This window comes from Paramormyrops kingsleyae, chromosome 3 (assembly GCF_048594095.1).
Source record: "Paramormyrops kingsleyae isolate MSU_618 chromosome 3, PKINGS_0.4, whole genome shotgun sequence".
NCBI classification, from domain to species: Eukaryota; Metazoa; Chordata; class Actinopteri; order Osteoglossiformes; family Mormyridae; genus Paramormyrops; species Paramormyrops kingsleyae.
In genome coordinates, this window is record NC_132799.1 from 34,862,142 (window position 1) to 34,882,262 (window position 20,121).

The window sequence follows — 20,121 nt, forward strand, 5'->3', positions numbered from 1 at the left end:
AGGGGAAAAAAATATGCCTGAAGGAATAAATACGCTAGCTGGACTTCACAAAATGTTTAAAAGCTAATTGCATCCACATAATTGCTAAATACATAGTGAAGAGGAAAACAATGTTTCGCTAGACCAGCATGTTCCATGTAAACTATGGTTCACCTTCTCGGTCACATAAAAATAGCAGAATGTTCCTCGAGACAGATAATCGAATTATACAGTCATAGACTTAATATACAAGACACATGGGTGACTAAGGGAAACAAATGTTTTATTTTGGAACCATACATTCGGTATCGTTTATAGAATATTACTTTATATTACAAACATACATGGCCGGTGAACAGTACAAAAGATTTACAGAAAAGGCTCTCGTCGTCGGCTGTGGCTTTTTTTTTCGTTATAGAGTCCTTCATCTGAAGATTGTTTGGAATCAAGTTCAAAGGAGGGCCCTTCTCCACCAATAGCATCGTACGGTCTCAGTCACCTGACCGTTGCCGGGCCCAGTTCTCCGAGCATTCCTCGCTGCAGCTGTAGCCCAGGTGTTTGGGTTCTGCGGGACCATGCAGTCTTCTGCTAATTCTACATTCTGCTTGGGCGCTGGCCCGACTTCCAACAAAGGTTTAAAAGCTCCCTGCTGGGATAAATCCAATGAGCTCACGGATGAATTTAAAACGTGTCCGTCCAGATGCATCCATGTCTGATCAATTTTAGTTGAAATTGAAGAGGCGATATCCAGTAGAGGCATTTTGTAGATTGTGTCCATTGGGACTCTTTTGTAAGTCAGAACTGAGACAATTCATTACCAAGTCTGCTGGAGAGGGACATTCTAAAAAAAAAAAATTTTAAAAATGAGTATTTGTTGAATGGGGGGGGCTGGGGGGGGAGGAGTTTTCCATAGCAGAGTTACCATGTGCACAGTACCCCTCTGAACGCAGCCAGCGAGAGCACAAGAAAATAAACGCAGGATTTGGGGGGAGTGAATCATGTGGGGGAGGCCTCTGATGGGAGAATGCCGGAGCCCCCAGGGCCGGGCAGCTGTGTGGCTGGGGGGGGGGGGCAACGCCTTGAGCGACCAGGGCCCCCCTTTTGGACGCGGGACAGCAGGAGGCTCAAAGCCTGGTCTCAGGCCGCTCGAGCTGCGGTTTGGGGGGGGGGCACTCGCCGACCCATGGACTGCGCCGTGGGGGGTCGGTGGCAAGCACACGGTGTCCTGGGCGGTCTGTGGCGGCTCGCTCCCCCCGCCCACGTTGCGCCGGTGCCCAGCCCGACGTTGCATGACGGCCCGTTAAACCAAAGAAACTCACTGTTCCACTTGTGCCGCCCAGGAAACATAAAGTAATAAAATACGGGGAAAATAAAAAAAAGTCACAGCGTCTTAATGTCAATAGCAGCGCGTGGAAATGTGTTTTATTGCGTTTCGTTATGTGCAAAGGGCGCGTAACATGATGTATGAAAAGCGGATCGGAAAAAGCTGAAGGAACGATCGTTTATCAAAAACGTTTTATCATTTGGGGGGGAAAGGCAAAAAAAACTAATTCATTCTATTCACACAATTAATTTACAAAATATATTTTGTATAAAAATGTATATTTAAAATCTTGTTGCACTCTATTTCCCATTTAAAAAAAAAGAAACAGTCCAGGCAATGATCATATGTTCATCTCATTCCTCATGACCTACATTCATGGAAGTGTCTGTGACTGAGGTAGCTTTTTAGCTTTTATTTGGTCACTTGGGAGTCGTGCGGTTATGTCGTGCCCTGGCTGAGGGGGAAGCCGCCGTCTAAAGGTCGTCCGTAGGCTCCGGCGTTCCCTTCCGATTTAAAGTCCCGCAGCAGGGTCGAGACCCCCTCGCCCTCCGGCTCCTCGTCACTGTCCGCTGCCGTGTACGGCTTCTCCGCTGACGTCGCCGGTGGACGCGATGCGGGAAGGAACCCATCCGCCTGCGGCCTCCACGCTGCTTTCCCAAAGGTCCCTGGGAGGAAACAGAAAATAAATATGAGAGACGTGACCGCAGGCTACGTTAGAAGCTCCGGCTTTCCTAAACAGGGCGAAATTAAAGAAGCGTTCGTGTGGTCTGACCAAGAACAGGAGCCAGGTGGCTGAGGGGTGCCAACAGGCTACAATCAAAAACAAATCATCGCCTGAACTGTGCAACAATAACATCTCAGGGAGACACTGACATCCGGCGGCAGAAGTACACACACACACACACACACACACACACACACACACACACACGGACCAAACGCTAACGTCACAGCAATGGCCCGACGCTCAGCTCCAGCAAAAAAAAAAAACCCTTCAATTACGGCCGCCAGGGCGGATATTTACATTCCTGCCTACCCATGAACGTGCTCGACAGTGGACTCTCCCACGGGTGCCCCTGGTCCTCGCTGTCCCCATCCACAGGAGAGCCCTCGCCCTGGATCAGGAGGGGGCCCGAGGGGGCCCCCACAGCAGGCGCCTGCAGGAATGTGCCGAGGGCCGCCGGATCGGATGGGCCTTGTAGGGAGGAGCGACGTGGGCAGCACTCCCTCTTTTTGGGGTTGGAGGGGCTGCCGTTGTAAGAGTCTGCGTACGTGGGCCTTGGGTCGGGAACACAGCCTAAGGGAGGGCGGTGAAAGTTGGAAAATAAACGGAAGCGGAATTTCACACTCGAGTGCAACACCCATCCTCCCAATTCGAAAGACACAAACAGGAAGAGGTAAACCCCCAAGCTGGCCATGATAAGGATCATAATTAATACCAAAAGACTAATGCTCAAACTTAGTTAGCGCAATGCTAACTGGAAGCCATTTTGTTTCTAAGGTCCAGTAGAAGGTCTCTTACTTCTGAAGACGTCAGAGCTGTCTGGGCCATAGGGGTTCCCTCTTCTGAGCAGGGAACCAAAGGGCCCTTGGTAATGGTATAGCAGTGGGTCTATAGCAGCCTCCATGTCCACCTCACTTCCAGTGTCCAGATGAAACAACCCTGTGGGTGACAGATGGTACCACCTTAGCCTAAGTGTATTAACCGAGATTGTCTGCTTAAAGGTGAACTGACAAAACAGACAAGCTTTAAGAATCCAAGTGATCATTCCAAGTACCACGTTTACGGTATCAAAAATATGTTAATGTTAAAAAGAGTTAAAAAAAAAAAAATAAAATCTTCTCCTTAATCAGTCTACCTTTATCTTACACAGGTATTATGAGGTATTACCCACAGGAAGGAGAAACCCTTTCTAATAACTGTAGTAACAAAGGAAGACATGTTACAGTCATAAGGCAGGAAGAAGACCGAAAATATTAAAAATGAGATGAAAGATCTCTGGACATTGCAAACTGTAGCATGAATATCTCAGTTTTCACCAGTGTCAATACTCTCATAAATCCTCTGTATGCTAACCGTTCACAAGCAATACTATTATACACAAAAGTGACTACAGTTCCTCCTCAAGAGTTCTTTACTAATGACTGAGAAATTTGCTGGGAGAATTATCACTTTTGGAGTAACGTTCATGCAATGAATGGTGAAGCTCACCGTTCACGTCCTTCTGCTGAGAGTACAGTCCTCCGATGGAGGGCACGGTAAAATGGTGCCCGCTGTCATTCTCTGAGGGCACATAAGTGTCCTGTCGCTCGGCCAGAGTGCCTTGTGAGGACAGGTAGCTCGGGATGTCTGCAGGCAGGTTGGTCTCATCTAGGGGGGGGGCAACCAAGTTCAATAACGAAAACCCACCCAAAAACAAAAAGCCGTGAAAGTGTGAAACTGAACCTACGGTAACCTGTCTCATATCAACAAAGTAGTACATTTATATAACAGATGCACCCCTTAAAAATATGCGTACTGTGTAGTACACTCAGCAGCCAATCGGGTCACAGGGGCAGGACTCCCGCAGAAGTGGCCACTCACCCGTGTTGGTGACGCTGCAGTCCTCATTGCGACGCCGTGTGTGGTAGATGATGACCACCCAGACGAGGGAGGTGCCCACCACGCAGCACACCACCGCGATGATGACAATGCCCACCGTGGTCCAGCCGTCCTCTTCGGCGGCAGGGGCGCCCTCACAGTTGGCGGCGGGCAGCACGCTGAGGCGGGCGCTGCCCCGCTCCGTGCCCAACGGGTTGGACATCTCGCACGTATAGCGGCCGGCGTCTCCCTCGGCGCTGTCCACGATGATGAGCAGTTGCGTGCCGGCCGCAAAGAAGTGCCGCTCCGTCAGCGCCAGCGGGCTGCCGTCCTTGGTCCAGTTGAGCCGCGGGGACGGGCTCCCCCCTGCGATGCACTGCAGGACTGCAGTCTCTCCTTTGGCCACCGTTCGGTCCATCATCGGGCGCAGGAAGAATGGGGTTTCTGAGAACACGAAGACACCAGTAAGGGTAACACATCACAGAAAAATTCATTAGATGAAGACGACTAGCTGACTGTTGATTGGTGACCAGGTGGTTAACTAACCGAGCACGGTCAACGTGGCATTGGCGGATATGGCCCCCGCCGTGTTCTGGGCGGTGCAGCTGTACACCCCGATGTCCTCCGTCTTCACGTCCATGATGAAGAAGACATCGTCCTCCGGCATGACGTGCATGCGCCTCTCCCGCGCGGCGGGGAAGTCGGTGCCGCCGTCCTTCTGCCAGGCGATCTGGGGGGCGGGGTGACCAATGGCGGCACACTCCAGCCGGGCCGCCGCGCCCGCACGGATTGTCAGGTCCATGGGCGTCTTGGTGAACGATGGCAGCACTGGGGCGACAGGGAGGACACTCATGAGATCCTTACTGGCAGGTGAACCAATCGGTTTCCAAGGACTCCACACGGGAGCAATTCACATGCTACAAACGAAAGCGGTCAGGTGACAAGCCCAGAACTACCAATCATATAATTAGGGCGTAGCACTGTCACCTAACATCTCTATGGATCGGGGTTCAAATTCCTGCTACTTGTGTTTATGGAGTTCACATATTCTCCTTGTGTTGTGTGCTCTGTGATGGACCTGCGTCTAGTCCAGGTTGTCCTCTACCGTGTCCCCTGCGCTCTATCCTTCCAAGAACAGGCTCCCTATAACACTGCACTCTACTGACTTAACCTCCCAGCCCCAGACTAAATTCCCAATCCCGCCCCAGATTTCATGAGGCCCAACTCCAGACCCAACTCCTGTTCCGATGCCTTGGGTATTTCCCTGGCACCAAACCTGAAACAGCTGTCCTCGTTCTGTTTGGTTAAATCCCAAATAAAAGTCCCGTGGTGTTAAGGGAACAGTCGACTCACTGTTGACGGTGAGCTTGGCTTTGACGGAGTACGAGGAGCCGAAGTGGTTGGAGATGACGCACTGGTATCTGCCCTCGCTGGAGAAGTCGACGTTGCGCAGCTGCAGCACAGTGGTGTACTCGGTGACATCGCCTCCGCCGTGGGTACGCAGGTGCGCCTGGTTGTGGATCTCGGCGTCACCCAGGGCCTCGTTGTCCTTCTTCCAAGCGAAAGTCATGGGCGAGTCGCTGGAGCTTGCCGCCGAGCACACGAAGGTCACGTTGGAGTCCTTGATGGCTGACTGGGTCTCTGGCTGCACTGTGATCTGGGGCTTGGGGAAGTCATCTGCTTGGATGCAGGAAAGACAACATGAGGACTGTACTGCAGGCAAGCAGAACGGCCACATTTTTCATACTTTACCCATAATCCAAAGAAAAGTCATTGGTCTTCAGGTGTATCTAAGGCAGAGGTAGGCAACCCTAATCCTGGAGTGCCAGCATCCAGCAGGTTCTCTATCCTACCTGAGTTCCTATCCGCCATGGATGGAAAACCTGCTGGATACCGGCACTGCAGGATCAGGGTTGCCTGCCGTTGATCTAACGCAAGGCTTCATGATGAGGTATGACATCACTAGAACCTCAATACTTGGATGTTGCTATATCTGGCCAATCAGCTTCCGTAATGCAGGGAACACTCACTGCACACAAACTCGTCCGGCTGCACGGCCAATAGGCTCTTTCCCTTCAGCATCTGGGGATGGGCACAGCTGGCATTGATGGGGGTCTGGAAGTGGCGGTCTGTCACCCACTGGGGCAGCCATTTCAGCTGGCAGTCACACAGCAGGCTGGACGTGTTCAGGTGGCTGGCAGGGAAGGGAGTGAGATCCAGGTCCACATTAGCACGGGCTTCGGGGGGGGGGGGGGGGGATGAGAAATACCCGGGGACTGTGACTGAGGGTCGGTACTCACAATTCCTCAAGCTGCTTCATCTGCGAGAAAGCGTTCGCCTGGATGGACATGATGGCGTTGTTGCTCAGGTCCCTACGAAAAACAGGAGCGGTCGTTAAATTAAAGTCCTAAAATGTTGGGCGGAAAAAAAATTACAAATCTAACTACTCCTGTACAAACAAGGCTTGCAAGCGTTTCATTATGAAAGCAGGAGTGTTATTGGTCACCCAGGGCATTTAGACAGCAAATGCAGAACTGACCCACGCCAAACATCCTTAATCTGTGGGGGCTTAAGATGAACCCCTGTAAACTGAAATTAAAATGAAATGTTTTTGGTTCTGCCCCCACCCTCAAATATGCCCATAGCACCTCGGGGAACATGGGGGGAGTGTGACTAGACGAGAAGCAGAGACAGGCTCACGTAAACCCCTTGGTCGCCTTAATGGAAGACATAATGTGTGATCTTTACTTACAGGTGTTCCAGGGTGTCCAGTCCAGAGAAGGATTTCTTGGTAACAGACCGGATTTGATTTCCCTGAAGGAACCTGATTGAAAATACACATGTAACTATAAATGCAGGAAGATTTCTCTCATTAAAAGGTTCCCATTCTGAGAGTATCCTCTCAGAAAACCATGGCTTGAACCAGGATGCTACGGGAACCACGACGGGCCAACTTACAATTTTCGGAGGTTGTCCAGCGCCGAGAAAGGTCCGTTCATGTCCTCGATGGTCCAGGAGATTTCGTTGTTTTTCAAGTCCCTGGGCGGAGCGAAAGGGCCTCATTAAATTCAACACCCAGCCCCAACCCCCACTGGTCATACACGGCTGCACGTAAAATCTGCACCGTTAAGATTCCCTTTCCCTTCTGAGGGCCCCCGTATTGACACTCTGGGAAGCCCCCTGCCGATTCAACCAGCCATTAACGGCTGACTTGTCCTCCTCATCCGGCCTGTACGCGAGTCCAAGCACCACGAACCACCCGCCCGAAGCTCCCTTTGGTGACAGAGGGTCAGACTTTCAACAGGCTAACAAGGCCTGAAATAGCGTTCGGCTAAACTGTCATTAAAAACGCACAGAGAAGCTACAGGCTAAATGCTAGGCTAACCACTTTCTCACACCACTCCATCTTGTAGAATTCCTCCAGCACAGACAATTTCCTCCTCACGCTTGGTTACAAATGGTGATGGAATGGTGCCCCCACCCCCCATCCTCAACCTACACACCTGCCCTCTGCTGACCTTCAGGGGGGCGGGGGGTGGGGGACGACATTTGGTTTTACTTAAATACGGGGAAAAAGTTGAAGGTCTTGTAGAGAGAGCGTGTGGTTTACTCTGCATGAATTCCATTAAGGCAGGGCGACACCGTCGACGCCGTTACACATGCGGGGGGGGGGAAAATGAAAACCCGCAGACATTAATCCTCTCCTCACTAAAAACAAACAGGCTGAAACATTTCCACTCGCGTAGAATAAACACGCGAGACACCCAGCCCATTCCCTGCAGCACGTAGGCGATACCCGAGCCAGATCTCGCCAGCACCCGGACCGAAACGAAACCAAACAGAGCGTCAATGTGAGCGTGCGGGACACTCACAGCATCTGCAGGCGCGAGAGGCCCCGGAAAGCCCCGTCGGCGATGAAGCTGATGCGGTTGTTGCCGATGTCCAGCTTGTCCAGCAGGCTGAGGCCCAAGAAACTCGCCTCGTCCAGACGTGTCAAGTGGTTCGCCGTTAGATCCCTGCGGACACAAAGGGCCACGGAAGGCATCAAACCGTGGAAAAATATACAATATTAAAATGCATATATACATCCAGTATTTTAAACACCAAGTCCTTCAGAACCTCTATTCCTTATTCGAATGCCAGTTGTCCTTTAGGTATCTGAAACAGGCACATTTAATGATAACAATGATAATAGTAATAATAATGATAATCTATATTTAATTTCAATTTCAAAATTAAGCTATTACTGTGAGTGGTACAAAGGAAATTTGACTACAGTAAAATTAATGGCTTGTAATGAGAGTAGTGTATGGAGAAAATACTTCAATGTTAAAGAATTACAAACAGGATGTGTTCAAGTCAAACACTTTCTACTTTTAATTCTTCTCCCTGATTATGTTTCTGTTTTTCAGAAATTGTGGGTCAGGTGACTGCAGGCACTTTTATTTAAGAAAGAAAAAAAAGAGGGAGAGAAAAATCAGCACAACCACATAGCATCAAGTTTCACTGAGTTTTGTTCCCCAAAGCGCTGTAAATTCCCCTCCCCCCCCTCCCGAAAACACAAACTCCATAAAACTGTTAAATCGCGTTTTTCGAAGCACGATTGCTCACTGTTGCGGACACTCGGAATTCGGCTCTCCAGTTAGCGTTCTGGACACACGCGACGGACCTTTAATAGGAAATAAACATCCATTCGAACTGCATCATCGTGCTGCCTTGTAGCTGTCACCATCTCGTCTCTCCCGAAAGTGTTCCCTGGCATCCCGGCCACACGAATCCCGCAGGTCAAACCCACACAGAGGAACCCTCCCAAAACAAGTGGATAAATGAGCCAATCGGCGGCGGCTGTTTTGTTTTAAAGCAGTCAGGGTCTATCGAGGAGAGAGAGGGGCGGCTTTTAGGCCATGCAGACGGTAACGCGCCACACGGAGTCCTGTCTGGATCCCCCCCAATGATGGATGGGGCTGCTGCCAAGCCGCCCGTCACCAAGGAGACAGTGTTATGAGAAGCCCCCAGACAGCGTGGCGAAGGAGGCTGTGTCTTGGCATGAGCGTGGCGAGCGGTGGGGCGGGGTTGGGGTTTTGACTCACAGCTCACTGAGCTTCTGGCAAGACTCCCAAGCGTTGGGCCGGACTCTGCTGATGGAGTTCTGGCCCAGGTGGAGCTCCTGCAGCATCAGCAGGCCGTACAGCCAGCCCTTGCTCACCTCCGTCAGGTTGTTGTAATCCAGGTGCCTGCGGAGGTGGAGAAAAGCACTGTGAAGCCCCCGTGCGAGTCACTCCCGCTGCGTGTGCGAGGGGAACGCAGAGCCGTGCTTACACACGCACACGGGCAGCCATATGCCTGTCAGATCTATTCATATCCGAGACACTCTAAACACGGACAATTCAGGTCTCTTTCCTAGAATCCTTTGTGACAACTAGCATGTATACATGTTAGTTAAGTAAGAGTGACTGATACATGCTTGTCAATTGAAAATCCAGGCTCAGCAAAGTGTCATTGGACCCTTGAGCAAGGCCCTTAACTACTAATTGCTCCTGGGAAATGTGTAACCCTGCCTTTTCCTTCCATCCATCCATCCATCCATCCATCCATCCATCGACAGACAGACAGACAGACAGGAGACAATGACATTGCTTTGGATAAAAGCATATGCTGAATAAACAAAACGTAAATGCTCATAAGGAACAACAAACAGAGTTGCTAAGAAACATGTCGGGTCAAGCATAGGACAGGAGACTCAAAGCTAATATTGAGCCTGACTTTACGTTTGTGTGTATGAGCGCACAGGCACGTCGCTGTGTGTAACGCAGGCGAGAGCCAGAACGCGGGCGGCTCTTCGGGGACGTACAATATCTCCATGCTGTTCAGTCCCCAAAAGGCTCCGTCCATCAGCTTGCTGATGCCGTTCCTCTGCATTTTCAGGGATTTCAGGGAGTGGAGTCCGTGGAAGCTGAGGCTGTCCACCCGCCTCACTCGGTTCCTGCTCAGCTCCCTGCCGAAACACTCAGGAATGAGGATCTGTGGGCTTCAAGCATGCGCACACACACACACACACACACAACCGAAAGGCTGTTTAGACCATAACTCACAAATGCAGGAGGTTGGGTAGCTGAAAGAACTTGGGTGGGATAGAAGACAGACGGTTCCTGTTCAGCTTGAGGACCTGCAGAGTGCCAGACAGGTTGCTGAAGCAGCCAAACTCCAAGGTGGAGATGCGGTTGTTGCTGAGGTATCTGAGAAGAGTGAGAGACAGCGAGCAGTTAAATGCCTTTAATCCTTGAATTTACCAACAACAGGCTCAACAATTGACTGGGGAAGGAGGAGACGGGAATGGGATACGAGGGCAGGGAACTCACAGGTGCGTCAGTGGCAGCTCCGGGAAGGACGCGGCCTTCACTTCCGCTATGTTGTTGTTGCTGAGGTCCAGCGTATCCAGGGACCGAAACGGCTGCAGCCTCTCGGGCAGTAATTTCGAGATCCTGTTGTTTGCTCTGAAAGCAGAGGCAGAATCGCATAAATAAAACCATCACCAGTGCAATTCCGGGATGCTGGTGAGGAGGGGGGGAGGGGTCAGCGGTTTAAGATGCTGTATCTATGATCGGAAGGTTGTGGGTTCAAATCCCAGAGTTGGCAGCGTGATTATACCTTCATTGCTCCTGGATCTGTCTGATCCAGCCTCGTCAGAAAAAAAAAAACGTGTGTCACTTAGGCTAACAGCATCTGCTAAATAAATAAAACATAAATGCTTGTATTATGGAAAAGTAAATGAAAAGCTACTAAGAAATCTCAGGTTGAAGCATACGACAGGAGGCTCAAACCTAATAATGAGACTGACTATGTTAATCTGTCTATGTTAATCTGCACACAGACATTTCACTGTATACGTTTGTCAGGGTAAGAAAACGAGTCACCAGCTGTATCATTTAGTTTATCAGGTAATTTACTGGCAGGGCATTAAGACCTGCCAATTACTTGGCTGCCAAACAGCACCCCCTCAGTGAAAGCGTGCTGCGGGGGAGGCCAGCGCTCTCCTGAGCCAAACGCCCCCTAAATTGCAGAGCTGTGCTCACAGGCCGTAAACATGGTCACCACAGTGCACCTTTGTGCGTGCTACCGCTGTGATCGTCGGAATTCCACACCGCACGCCAGAGACGGTGGCCAGGCTCAATTTGGGATCCGCAGATGGGATAGGGAACCACCACTCAAAAAAAATTCCATATTAAAGCTCCTCTTATAGGGGCCCAGAAAGTGAGCCTCAGGTTCATTTTAAGCTGAGACTTCTACATAAAATAAGGAGGGCTCATGCAGAAGTGTGTTCAGACGGCTTTAAGACAGCGGATTTCAGCTAATTGACAAAAACGCGTCAATGCCTGCTCCTTGAGGGGTTTTTTTTTTTCTAAAGCTTTTTCTGAATCATGAAAAAGAACTCAAACTGCTATAGCAGGTAAATGAGCCACATTAAGAAGGAAAGATCGCAGGAGAAGGTCAAACCCGCACACGGATCATGTCTCTGGTTTTTCCGATCGCATTTTTTGTTTTTTAAACCATTCTGGGTTTCATTTTGTCAGAATCGCATTCATCTGTCGCAAATTTGCATTTCCTCTTGACCTATATGTGCAAGTCAGGTTTGAATAACACTGGCATTTGGCTTCCACTGGATTGCCAGCCACGTTCACTGGTTCTATAGAACATGAACAACACTAATTAAGAACTATACTACATTTTGCCAGAATTTGCAATAACCTGCATCACAAAAAAAAAAAAAACTAATCAGCCCACTAACTTACAGACACAGACAAAGTAAATAGATGGGCCAACCAGCATGAGAACATTTGTTTTGGGTAATCTGAGATCTAAGAGCAGAGCCTGATTTCAGTTAATAGAGTCAGGAGGAGGGGGGGGGGGGGTCTCTGCAACACCTGGCAGACCAGCCTTCTGGTAAAGGACAACGCGGAGTCACCCCACATCAATCAACGGGAGACGCTGCCACAGAGGAGATCCATTTGGCTTGATTCTGAGGTTTGGTGAAGATGGCTGAACCCTGTTACCGTGGTACCCATATGGCACACACTTTGTGACTGTGAGCATAGTTGCGAAGGGGCCCGATTCACACCGTGGCCCAGCTGGAACCAAATGAGAGACAAGCGACATCCAGGTTTCAGTCTTATCAAGGTCATATCCAGAACCAGCATGTCCACCAGAATTCGGATGCAAGCACACAAATAGAAAATAAATTTTAAAAAAAAGTGACTGGACCAAAAAACATCCAAAATGGAGATTTTGTTAAAAGTGGGTCAACACTTGACCCGAGTCATTCAGCCTGGCAGCAGGAGGCTGGACCATGTGAGCATGGAGTTGGGTCCTCCACACACACGTGACAGACAAAGGGACACGTGAGAAGTTCTGACACCTAATTTCTACAAGCTACTTCACATGGGCAGTGGACAGCAATTAAACAGCTGCTGGGACAGAGGACACAGGAAAAGACTGTATCCAGGGCCCTGGGTCCTCGACACTGCCGTCCCGCTACAATGAGCTGCTCTCCAAGGACCAGAGTGATCGGCACATTCCTCCAACGCCCCGGGGGCTGCTCACCTAGAAACCTACAGCCGACAGCAAGCAAGCAGTGTGTGTGTGTGTGTGCGGGGGGGGGGGGGGGGGGGGGGTTCCATGATTTTCACAATCTGACGTTAATCCATCATGCTAGCTACGGTTTGTTGCAAATTATGGCTTCTCCTTGCTAGGCGTCTTAGATGTAGAACATCTACATTCCTGCAGACAGGCTCCCATGTCGTCGGTTGTGATTTGCACGGTGGGCAATAGAGGGGGGGGGAGGATGGACAATGATGAACATGAGACCAACAGTAAACAAGCCAACAGATTCAAAGATATTTCTGAGAACGATCTCTGCACCAAACACTCCACACTCATTTTTCCACGTCACACCATTACTTATAAATTATTTAACAGCTGCTATTATCAAAAGTGACGTACAACTGAGGAATCAGGGTCAGAGAATCCCTGGGGCACCAGGGGTTAAAGGCTTTGCTCAAGGGCACAGTGGTACCATCACTCTGAGAACCAAGGGATGTGAACCGGTGACCTCATCACGGGCAGAGTCCTAACCTGCTGAGCAACGCTTCTGACGAAATGAGCAAAATGAGACCATATTCGGAATTTGAAGTGGACCACTTGCATCTTCCAACAAGACTCTGATTGCCTTTGAAAGGGGGATGTGTGCAGTGAATGGTTTAAAAAAAGGGAAAAAAAAACAGCGTGGGTTTCTCTTTCAATCTTCACTTGCACAAGCTGGGCCCAGACAAACAAACATCACATTGTACATTAATGCGCTCACATATGTCAAATTTGTACGACCAATTTTCTTGTAAATAAGGTTATTCCAGACCATTAAGGATTTATTTGGGAGCGTCTGTCTCATCTCAAACCTGGATCTCAACCTCCATAGGAAATGCAATGTTGTGCTGTACAACATTTTAAAATAAAAGATGATTTTGAAAATTAATGCCGGTGCACAATCACAGAAAGCAAAAATAAATAAATAAAAACACGGAAAATTTCTTCTGAGTGATGTTTTAAAAATGAAGCGCATTAAGAAAAGGGAAGCCTGTCTTCACTTTTGGAAGCAGCTTATCTGAAATGCTTTTCCAAAGTAAGAGCGTGGGCCATTTATAAAGAGAGACTAACAAGTTATTTAAAAACACTCAATAAAACCCAGAAGTCCAAGTCCGCTGACAGCGTCACGTAACTGGGAACGCAGGGGAGGAAAAAAAGAAAAGAAAAAAATCAATCCCTGAGAAGCGCTGTCCGCCCCCCACCCCCAGGGAGCTAGCTTTGCCCCAGCATTCTTCTCCGATGCCGTAAGAAATCCACCTCCCTGCAAGAAATTAATGAAAACGGCAATGGTGAAGGAGCCTAAATCTCTTCGACATTCTGTACCATCTGAAATCTCCCATCTTCTGCATACTTTCGCAATTTAAATTTTTTCCCCCCCTTCTTCTTCTGTTTGGCTCTGTTGGAGGTGGGGCAAGGTATCAAATGCTACTTAGGTCTTGTTTAAACAGCCAGGCAGACGCTGAGGCAGACCACCCCCCCCAAATCCCTGACCCAGGCTCCAAGTAAAAACAATCGGCAGTAAGTCACCAGCTGGTTGTAATTGGCCAGTGATCATTTTAATGAATTGAACAATTTCCCAGGAATTTATGAGGTTTAACTGTTCAAGGTAGCATTCCGATACAACCCCCCCCCCCACTTCTCCCAGCAGCTACACTGAAGAAGCAGTTCTGAATTTAAGAAAACAAAACTTAGCCCTAAAATCCCTCACATTATTACCTCCATTGTTTACATGATGTCCTGCTTAAAAATGAACTCCACATAAACTCCCTTGTGTCGTCTGTTATAAAACAAAAAAACAAAACAAAACAAAAGAAAAAACAGAATAATTTCACAGCAGACACAAAACATACCATGGAAGGTATCAAAATTCTACATGGAAAGCTTTAAAACGTTCGGCTAGTCAGCCAATTCCAATAAAACGGCTCCTCCCAGCGCCTGCCCCCATCCGAACAGCCTAGAATATCTGTTTCACTGCCTTCTCGTTCTCCCCTCTCTCCAAAGCAGAGACATGGTTTTCATTAAAGGCGCCACGACGGAGGCGGGTGCACGGGCCCTGTAGGAAAAATTACCACACACAGGTTTTTCTCCACGAAAAGCGTTGCCAAGCGATCAATAAAATATATAAGAGGGATGATGTGCAGCTTGGCATCTGCGTAACCTACTGAGGTTTCCCTGACGTGCATTTTATGATTAAAAAAAGGAGCCAGGGGCTGATATTTTAGACGCGACTCAGTCTTGGACAGTCGCGAGTCCTGCAAAGACATTACAGAGATGTGGCTTGGGTGCCCAAACTAACAGAACTGACTAACTCTGTCAGCAACATTAAAACGTTTGAGGTCTCAATTAGCAGCAGTTAGACACTAAAGCTGTGATAGGTGTATTTTGGCATGATCTTGAGGGAAGTAAAGTGAAGACATCATGGCTTAATAAACATCTAAGTTCATTCGACATAAGAGCCGCGATGATGACCGACATGAAGACACTTGGGCTCTAACAGCCTGTTCCGGGGTGAATTCCACATTTGGGAAGCACTGGGATCCATGCAGCTGGACCACGAATGATCGCTAGCAGAATGGACACTTGGACCCAGCAAAGAGTCAAAGTTCACAACAGAACAAACAGCACATTGTGGCCCAAGTCAAGCGTGTCTGAATTCTGCGAGATCATGAAGCCATTTTGTACATCCATCTATGACTTACCCGCCATTTTAGAATTCTATTAAAAAACAAAATAATATAGCGAATACCGAGGAACATATAAAATCAAAACAAAACAAACAAACTCTGTTCAGGAGTGGACACGTCTCTGCCCCAGCTGTGTAGCAGAAGTGCAATCACAGCTGTGTTTCTGCATGTCACACTGTGCAAACACTGGACTTGTTCTGCTTTGTAGAAGTGAGCAAAACCGGTATCAGTGAACTTTACATGGTGAGTCGCTAACCAGCTCTGGCTATTGGGAAGGACAACTGCGACGTCATAGCCGACATAACGTATTTGTGAAGTTAAAGTGCTTTGGTTTGAACGAGTGATGAGTTTGAATTCGGGAAATATGGCCACACTTAAATTTTTTCAATTTTAAGGGTCTCCAAAAGTAAGAATCTGGAAAAAATGTTACTGTTATACAAATAATTAGTTAGGGACCATGCCATTTTATGCTAATGCTGACAAGTTATTTTTTTTATGTTGGAGCAGTGTTTACATATGTAGTAACAAATTAATTAGCTGCAAGAACCCCCCCCCCACAAAAAAAAAGCTAATTTCTGCATTGTAATTGTATTCACAATATGCATACCGGGGATATGGTTCACAGGGACCCGTATATCAGCATTTATTCAGTTTTATTATGAACTTAACTACGTTGATGAGAATTTGAAGTTGAACTTTCAGTACATTTCTGATTTTACCACACATGTACATAACATTTTTAAGCAGCAGAACTAAACCAGAAACTATATACTTACAAATTAAGATGTGTGATGTTCTCAGAGTAAGATCCCAAATCTGGCACTGAATCCAGTTCATTGTTATTTAGCTTCCTGTAACAGGCAGAAAATGCGTCAAACAACATACAAGACGGAAAATCTACATAATTATTACACAAGTCAAGGAGATACTTACAAGTCATTTAGATGCCGCAGTTTTGCAAACAAACTCCCATCGACGGACTGTAATTTGTTATGACTCAAATCCCTGTAAGAAAATGAGTACGTACATCTGTTAGCATGCTTAGCGTTTGCTAGCTGGACCTATATTGTATTATTTTCCCCATCACAGAAGAAACCAAAAACTCAGAGTGAAAATGCAGGTTACACAGCAAACTGAGAAGTTATAAAACACAGAATAACAGCCATCTGGTCTCCATAAGGCAGGTAAACAAACCCTGGATGGGCAGAAATCAAACGCTGTGGCAGACAGCCAGACAGCCCAGTGAAGACAAGTTGCTGCATTCTGATGGGAGCCGAGAGCAGGCTGGAGGACCTGGCACAACACCCCCACTAATCATCCCCCCTCCCCCACCACGACCATGCTCCATCCACACCCCAGCGCTCAGCCAGCCCCCATCTGGAGTCCATCAAGAGCAAATAGAGGGGTAACAAGCGGCAATCTCTTCTCAATGTCCAAGTGAGAACTCTCACACTTTCAGCAGTATCATTGCCATTATACACCAAATTATCATCATCCATCTTCTAACAGCTTATCATTATTACTATTATGATTATTACTACTCCTACTAAGATGACAATTCCAAGCTCTCTAACTGTTTAATTCTAGTCATGGTTTGGGCTTCCCAAGCTTCCAACAGAATGTCCCCTTGAGCGGATCTCCTCTTTGACCACCACACCACCACTTACTAGTAACGCTAATACATTTTTTGCCCCCTACTTCACTTTCATATACTGTCGTCAAAGTTCTATCAACAAATGTTTAAAAGTCTTGACTGAAAAATTCATCAAGTCTGACTTTATTCCTCTGAACAGACCAGGACATGAACAACAACATGAAAGGATGCCATGGAAAAGAGACTAGTGAAATAAATCACTAACTCTGCTACTGTCCTCTAAAAGAGCTGACCTATGTGAATGGGGGCTGGGGGGCAGGAACAGCTGTGGCCTACAGCCTCTCAGCCTATTAAAATTTTTAAGACTTTATCTTCAAAACATGAGGCACCAATTCATTTTTCCTTTTGTCAGGATGACAGACACGCACTTAGACCTACAATCTAAGGACAAAAATAATAAAACATTCAAGATCAAACAATCCATTAAATATCAAACAATTGCAGATCCCTTCCCAAACGCAAGTCTCCTCCAAACCCAGAACTGCTTCTTGGGTTTTGTCATTCACAAACTACGCTGTCACGGGATGATGTGTCTGAGGTGAATCAAGATGCAAACGCCGACAGAGTCTTAGCAGACCATCACATCTGCATTAGTGAACATGTGAAAACAGACAATAGAAAAATACACAGCCCCATGGAACAACATCCCTGGATGGTTAGGTGCTAAAACTCGTTACACAAAGCTACATACCCTATTTCTAAAAAATATATATATAGCCTATATATAGTGTAAAAAGCCAATCCACAACAGCAAACGGCTTGGAACAACTTCTTCGAGAAATGGAATTGGATTCCCTTCCAGGCCCAATTATCAGATCCATTTTTTTCCTGGCACTAAGGAAACTTGGGAGGTTCAGGGAAAAAAAAAATTTCAGATGCAAATCCAGCTTAATCATTTCCATGAGGAGCTGCGCGGCTGCTTATTCAGCAGAAAGGCAGTGGGGCTAGAGAAGCGCAGCGCGAGCGGCCGCGGCTACGAGAAAACGCGTCAATTACGGCGACTGAGCGCGAGGATCCCGGCGTGGAGCGACCTGCCGAAGCGCCGCCCGATCGAGGCTCTGCCCCGCCGCCGCCTCCCCTCTCATTCTTGGTTAAAACAAAGAAAGATTCGACATAATCCGAAAAGAGAACGCACCTTTTAAAAACCATCTTATAAACAAAATCATACTGATACATGATGAAAATTATGATGGTGCCAGAGACGGTTATCAAATAGCTATTAAACAGGCTACAACCGTGTTAACTTGGTTCTTTCTGGGAAAATAAATAACAATAGGCCTAATAATAAATGTAAATGTTTAATATGTTTATTGATCAAAACACTGGTGTCTGGACATGAATAATAGCCTACTGGAAAAAATAATTATCTTCACCACAAATGCAGCCTTAACATTTCTTCTGTCATTCTTACAAATTACCCTAAAAGGTTTCTTCTTCGAATGACTCAGCGCTTGCCGTGAATAAATGTAATACTATATAAATTAAGTAAATTACCATAATTACCACTGATTCGGATGCAACTGATTGTACGTTCACGCCTAAGTAAAGCCATTTTACTTTTAGGTCATTCCATTGCATTGTTTACATTGCAGAGATGGGGGAGGGTGGACATTAGGCCTATCAGGATCGATTACTTTAGTTATCTTAAATACCATAAGGACACATCAATAACTACACACCCAATATAAAGTGAAAATCATAAAATTACAATAAATGTCATATGTAAATGTAAAAGAAAGTTTATCACGGGGCAGGATTGGATTTTCTCTATTGACTTATAACTTATTAGAAAAAAATGTTTAGCTGAGAAGTCAAATATTTCCGAATCGCGTCGATCATATAGGCTATATTTCGAGTTATTTAAAAGTCTATAATTCTGTTGCTTCGTTAAAGAAAAAGCTGTAAAGTGAGAAAACAGCGGTGTTTCTGTTCTTAAACATCATTTACTCCCCGCAGTTATAAAGGGCTGCGGACCCGACAAGCTGTAGATCCAGCGAAGCGTTCAGATCTGAGCTCAACCCGAAGAGGAATTTCAGCAGAATTAGCCGCAACTAATTGGTGCGGTGGTGCCCCCCACCCCCCGGTTCAGAAAATGAAGAAGTGGAAAAAGCAATTAAAACTGCTATGAAATGCCCAGGTTAAAAAAAGACGCGAAATAAGCTCCATATATACCGTCCATCGTGTTTATATCTTCTGACGCCCGTATTTTTAATTATTTTTTAATTAATCATATCTGAAAAGTTTTCAGTCTCAGAATATGAATATCCGAAGTTATGCCAAGTTCAAACTGCCACCTAGAATAAATGCGCGTTATGTCGCAATTAAGACGTGTTAAATCATGCACGTGCTTTTTTTTTGGAGATTTGTGTAAAATAAAGGTATGTGGACATATGGACTGAACGCAGCCGCAGTTACATAAACAAAAGAAGAAGAAACAACACCAATATCCTTCAACGTATGTCCACCAGCTAAATGGATGCGACTGTAAACAGGTTAAGAAAGTGCGAAGGTAACAAAAGACTGTATGACTTACAGCTGAACGACCCATGAAGGAAGATCATCCCGAATTTTTCTCAGCTTCTGTCGACTACAGTCAAGTAAACCTCCAACACATGTGCAGGGAGATGGACACGGCTTACTGTCATCACTATTTCCATAAGCAAATTCCAAGCCTGAAAGCAGCACGAAAATGATGGGGTACATCTTCCCAATGAGTGAAAACTTCGTCGCGGACATTTTCGAAAACCTCTAAAATCCCAGAAGTCTCAAAAAACCCTTTACAAAATCGCGCAGGTAAAAGATCATACAATCTTTAAGTAAAACTTCCAGCCCTAAAAGTCCTGTCCGGATTACTTTATCTAATGCTTTATATCCGAAAACTAATCGCTCTTAATCCATTAATTCGGTGCAAATGAAGAAAGCGCACTCCGCATTCCCCCATCTCCGAAAACTTTTTCGCACTGAGGTTAAGCAAGTCGCTATTGCAGCGGCAGTAACACGCCAGACACCCTGCGGTGAGCTCTCCTATTGGCCCTGCCGATGCAACACGTCACCCGCACTGCGGGTGTCTGGGAAATGTATTCCCCAAGCATCACGAATCCATTGCGGATTAGCCAGTTTATAGGTAGGTAATACACGCTTTAAAGTTTTAATCACAAGCACAGGATTACTTTAATTTCCGTGAGAGCTTTTATTTAAAATTCATACAAATATATTTCTAAATCGAATGCAAATCTAAAATAGAGAGATACAAAGTTTAGTG

The 20,121-nt window shown here is 46.9% G+C and overlaps 1 protein-coding gene across 1 annotated transcript; it reads right to left on the minus strand.

Moving 5' to 3' along the window:
* Positions 1-241: 241 nt before the first annotated feature.
* Positions 242-19,861, minus strand: lrig3 (leucine-rich repeats and immunoglobulin-like domains 3). The gene is made up of 19 exons (XM_023815279.2): positions 19,393-19,861; positions 16,139-16,210; positions 15,982-16,056; positions 10,244-10,378; positions 9,977-10,120; positions 9,736-9,879; positions 8,975-9,118; positions 7,757-7,900; positions 6,843-6,923; positions 6,637-6,708; positions 6,185-6,256; positions 5,915-6,078; positions 5,238-5,561; positions 4,431-4,712; positions 3,888-4,328; positions 3,516-3,674; positions 2,826-2,966; positions 2,340-2,600; positions 242-1,968 (listed from the first exon to the last, which is right to left on the minus strand). The coding sequence occupies exons 1-19, from the start codon at positions 19,593-19,595 to the stop codon at positions 1,742-1,744; spliced, it is 3,285 nt and encodes a 1,094-aa protein (XP_023671047.1). The 5' UTR covers positions 19,596-19,861; the 3' UTR covers positions 242-1,741.
* Positions 19,862-20,121: the final 260 nt, after the last annotated feature.

Excerpts from the sequence above, each read along its gene's own strand:
- lrig3 (XM_023815279.2), bottom strand. The coding sequence starts at position 19,595 with ATGTCCGCGACGAAGTTTTCACTCATTGGGAAGATGTACCCCATCATT. Across the intron at positions 10,121-10,243 it reads GAGCTGCCACTGACGCACCT|ATACCTCAGCAACAACCGCA; the intron begins GTGAGTTCCCTG and ends CACTCTTCTCAG. Across the intron at positions 4,329-4,430 it reads TGCCACGTTGACCGTGCTCG|AAACCCCATTCTTCCTGCGC; the intron begins GTTAGTTAACCA and ends TCGTGTTCTCAG.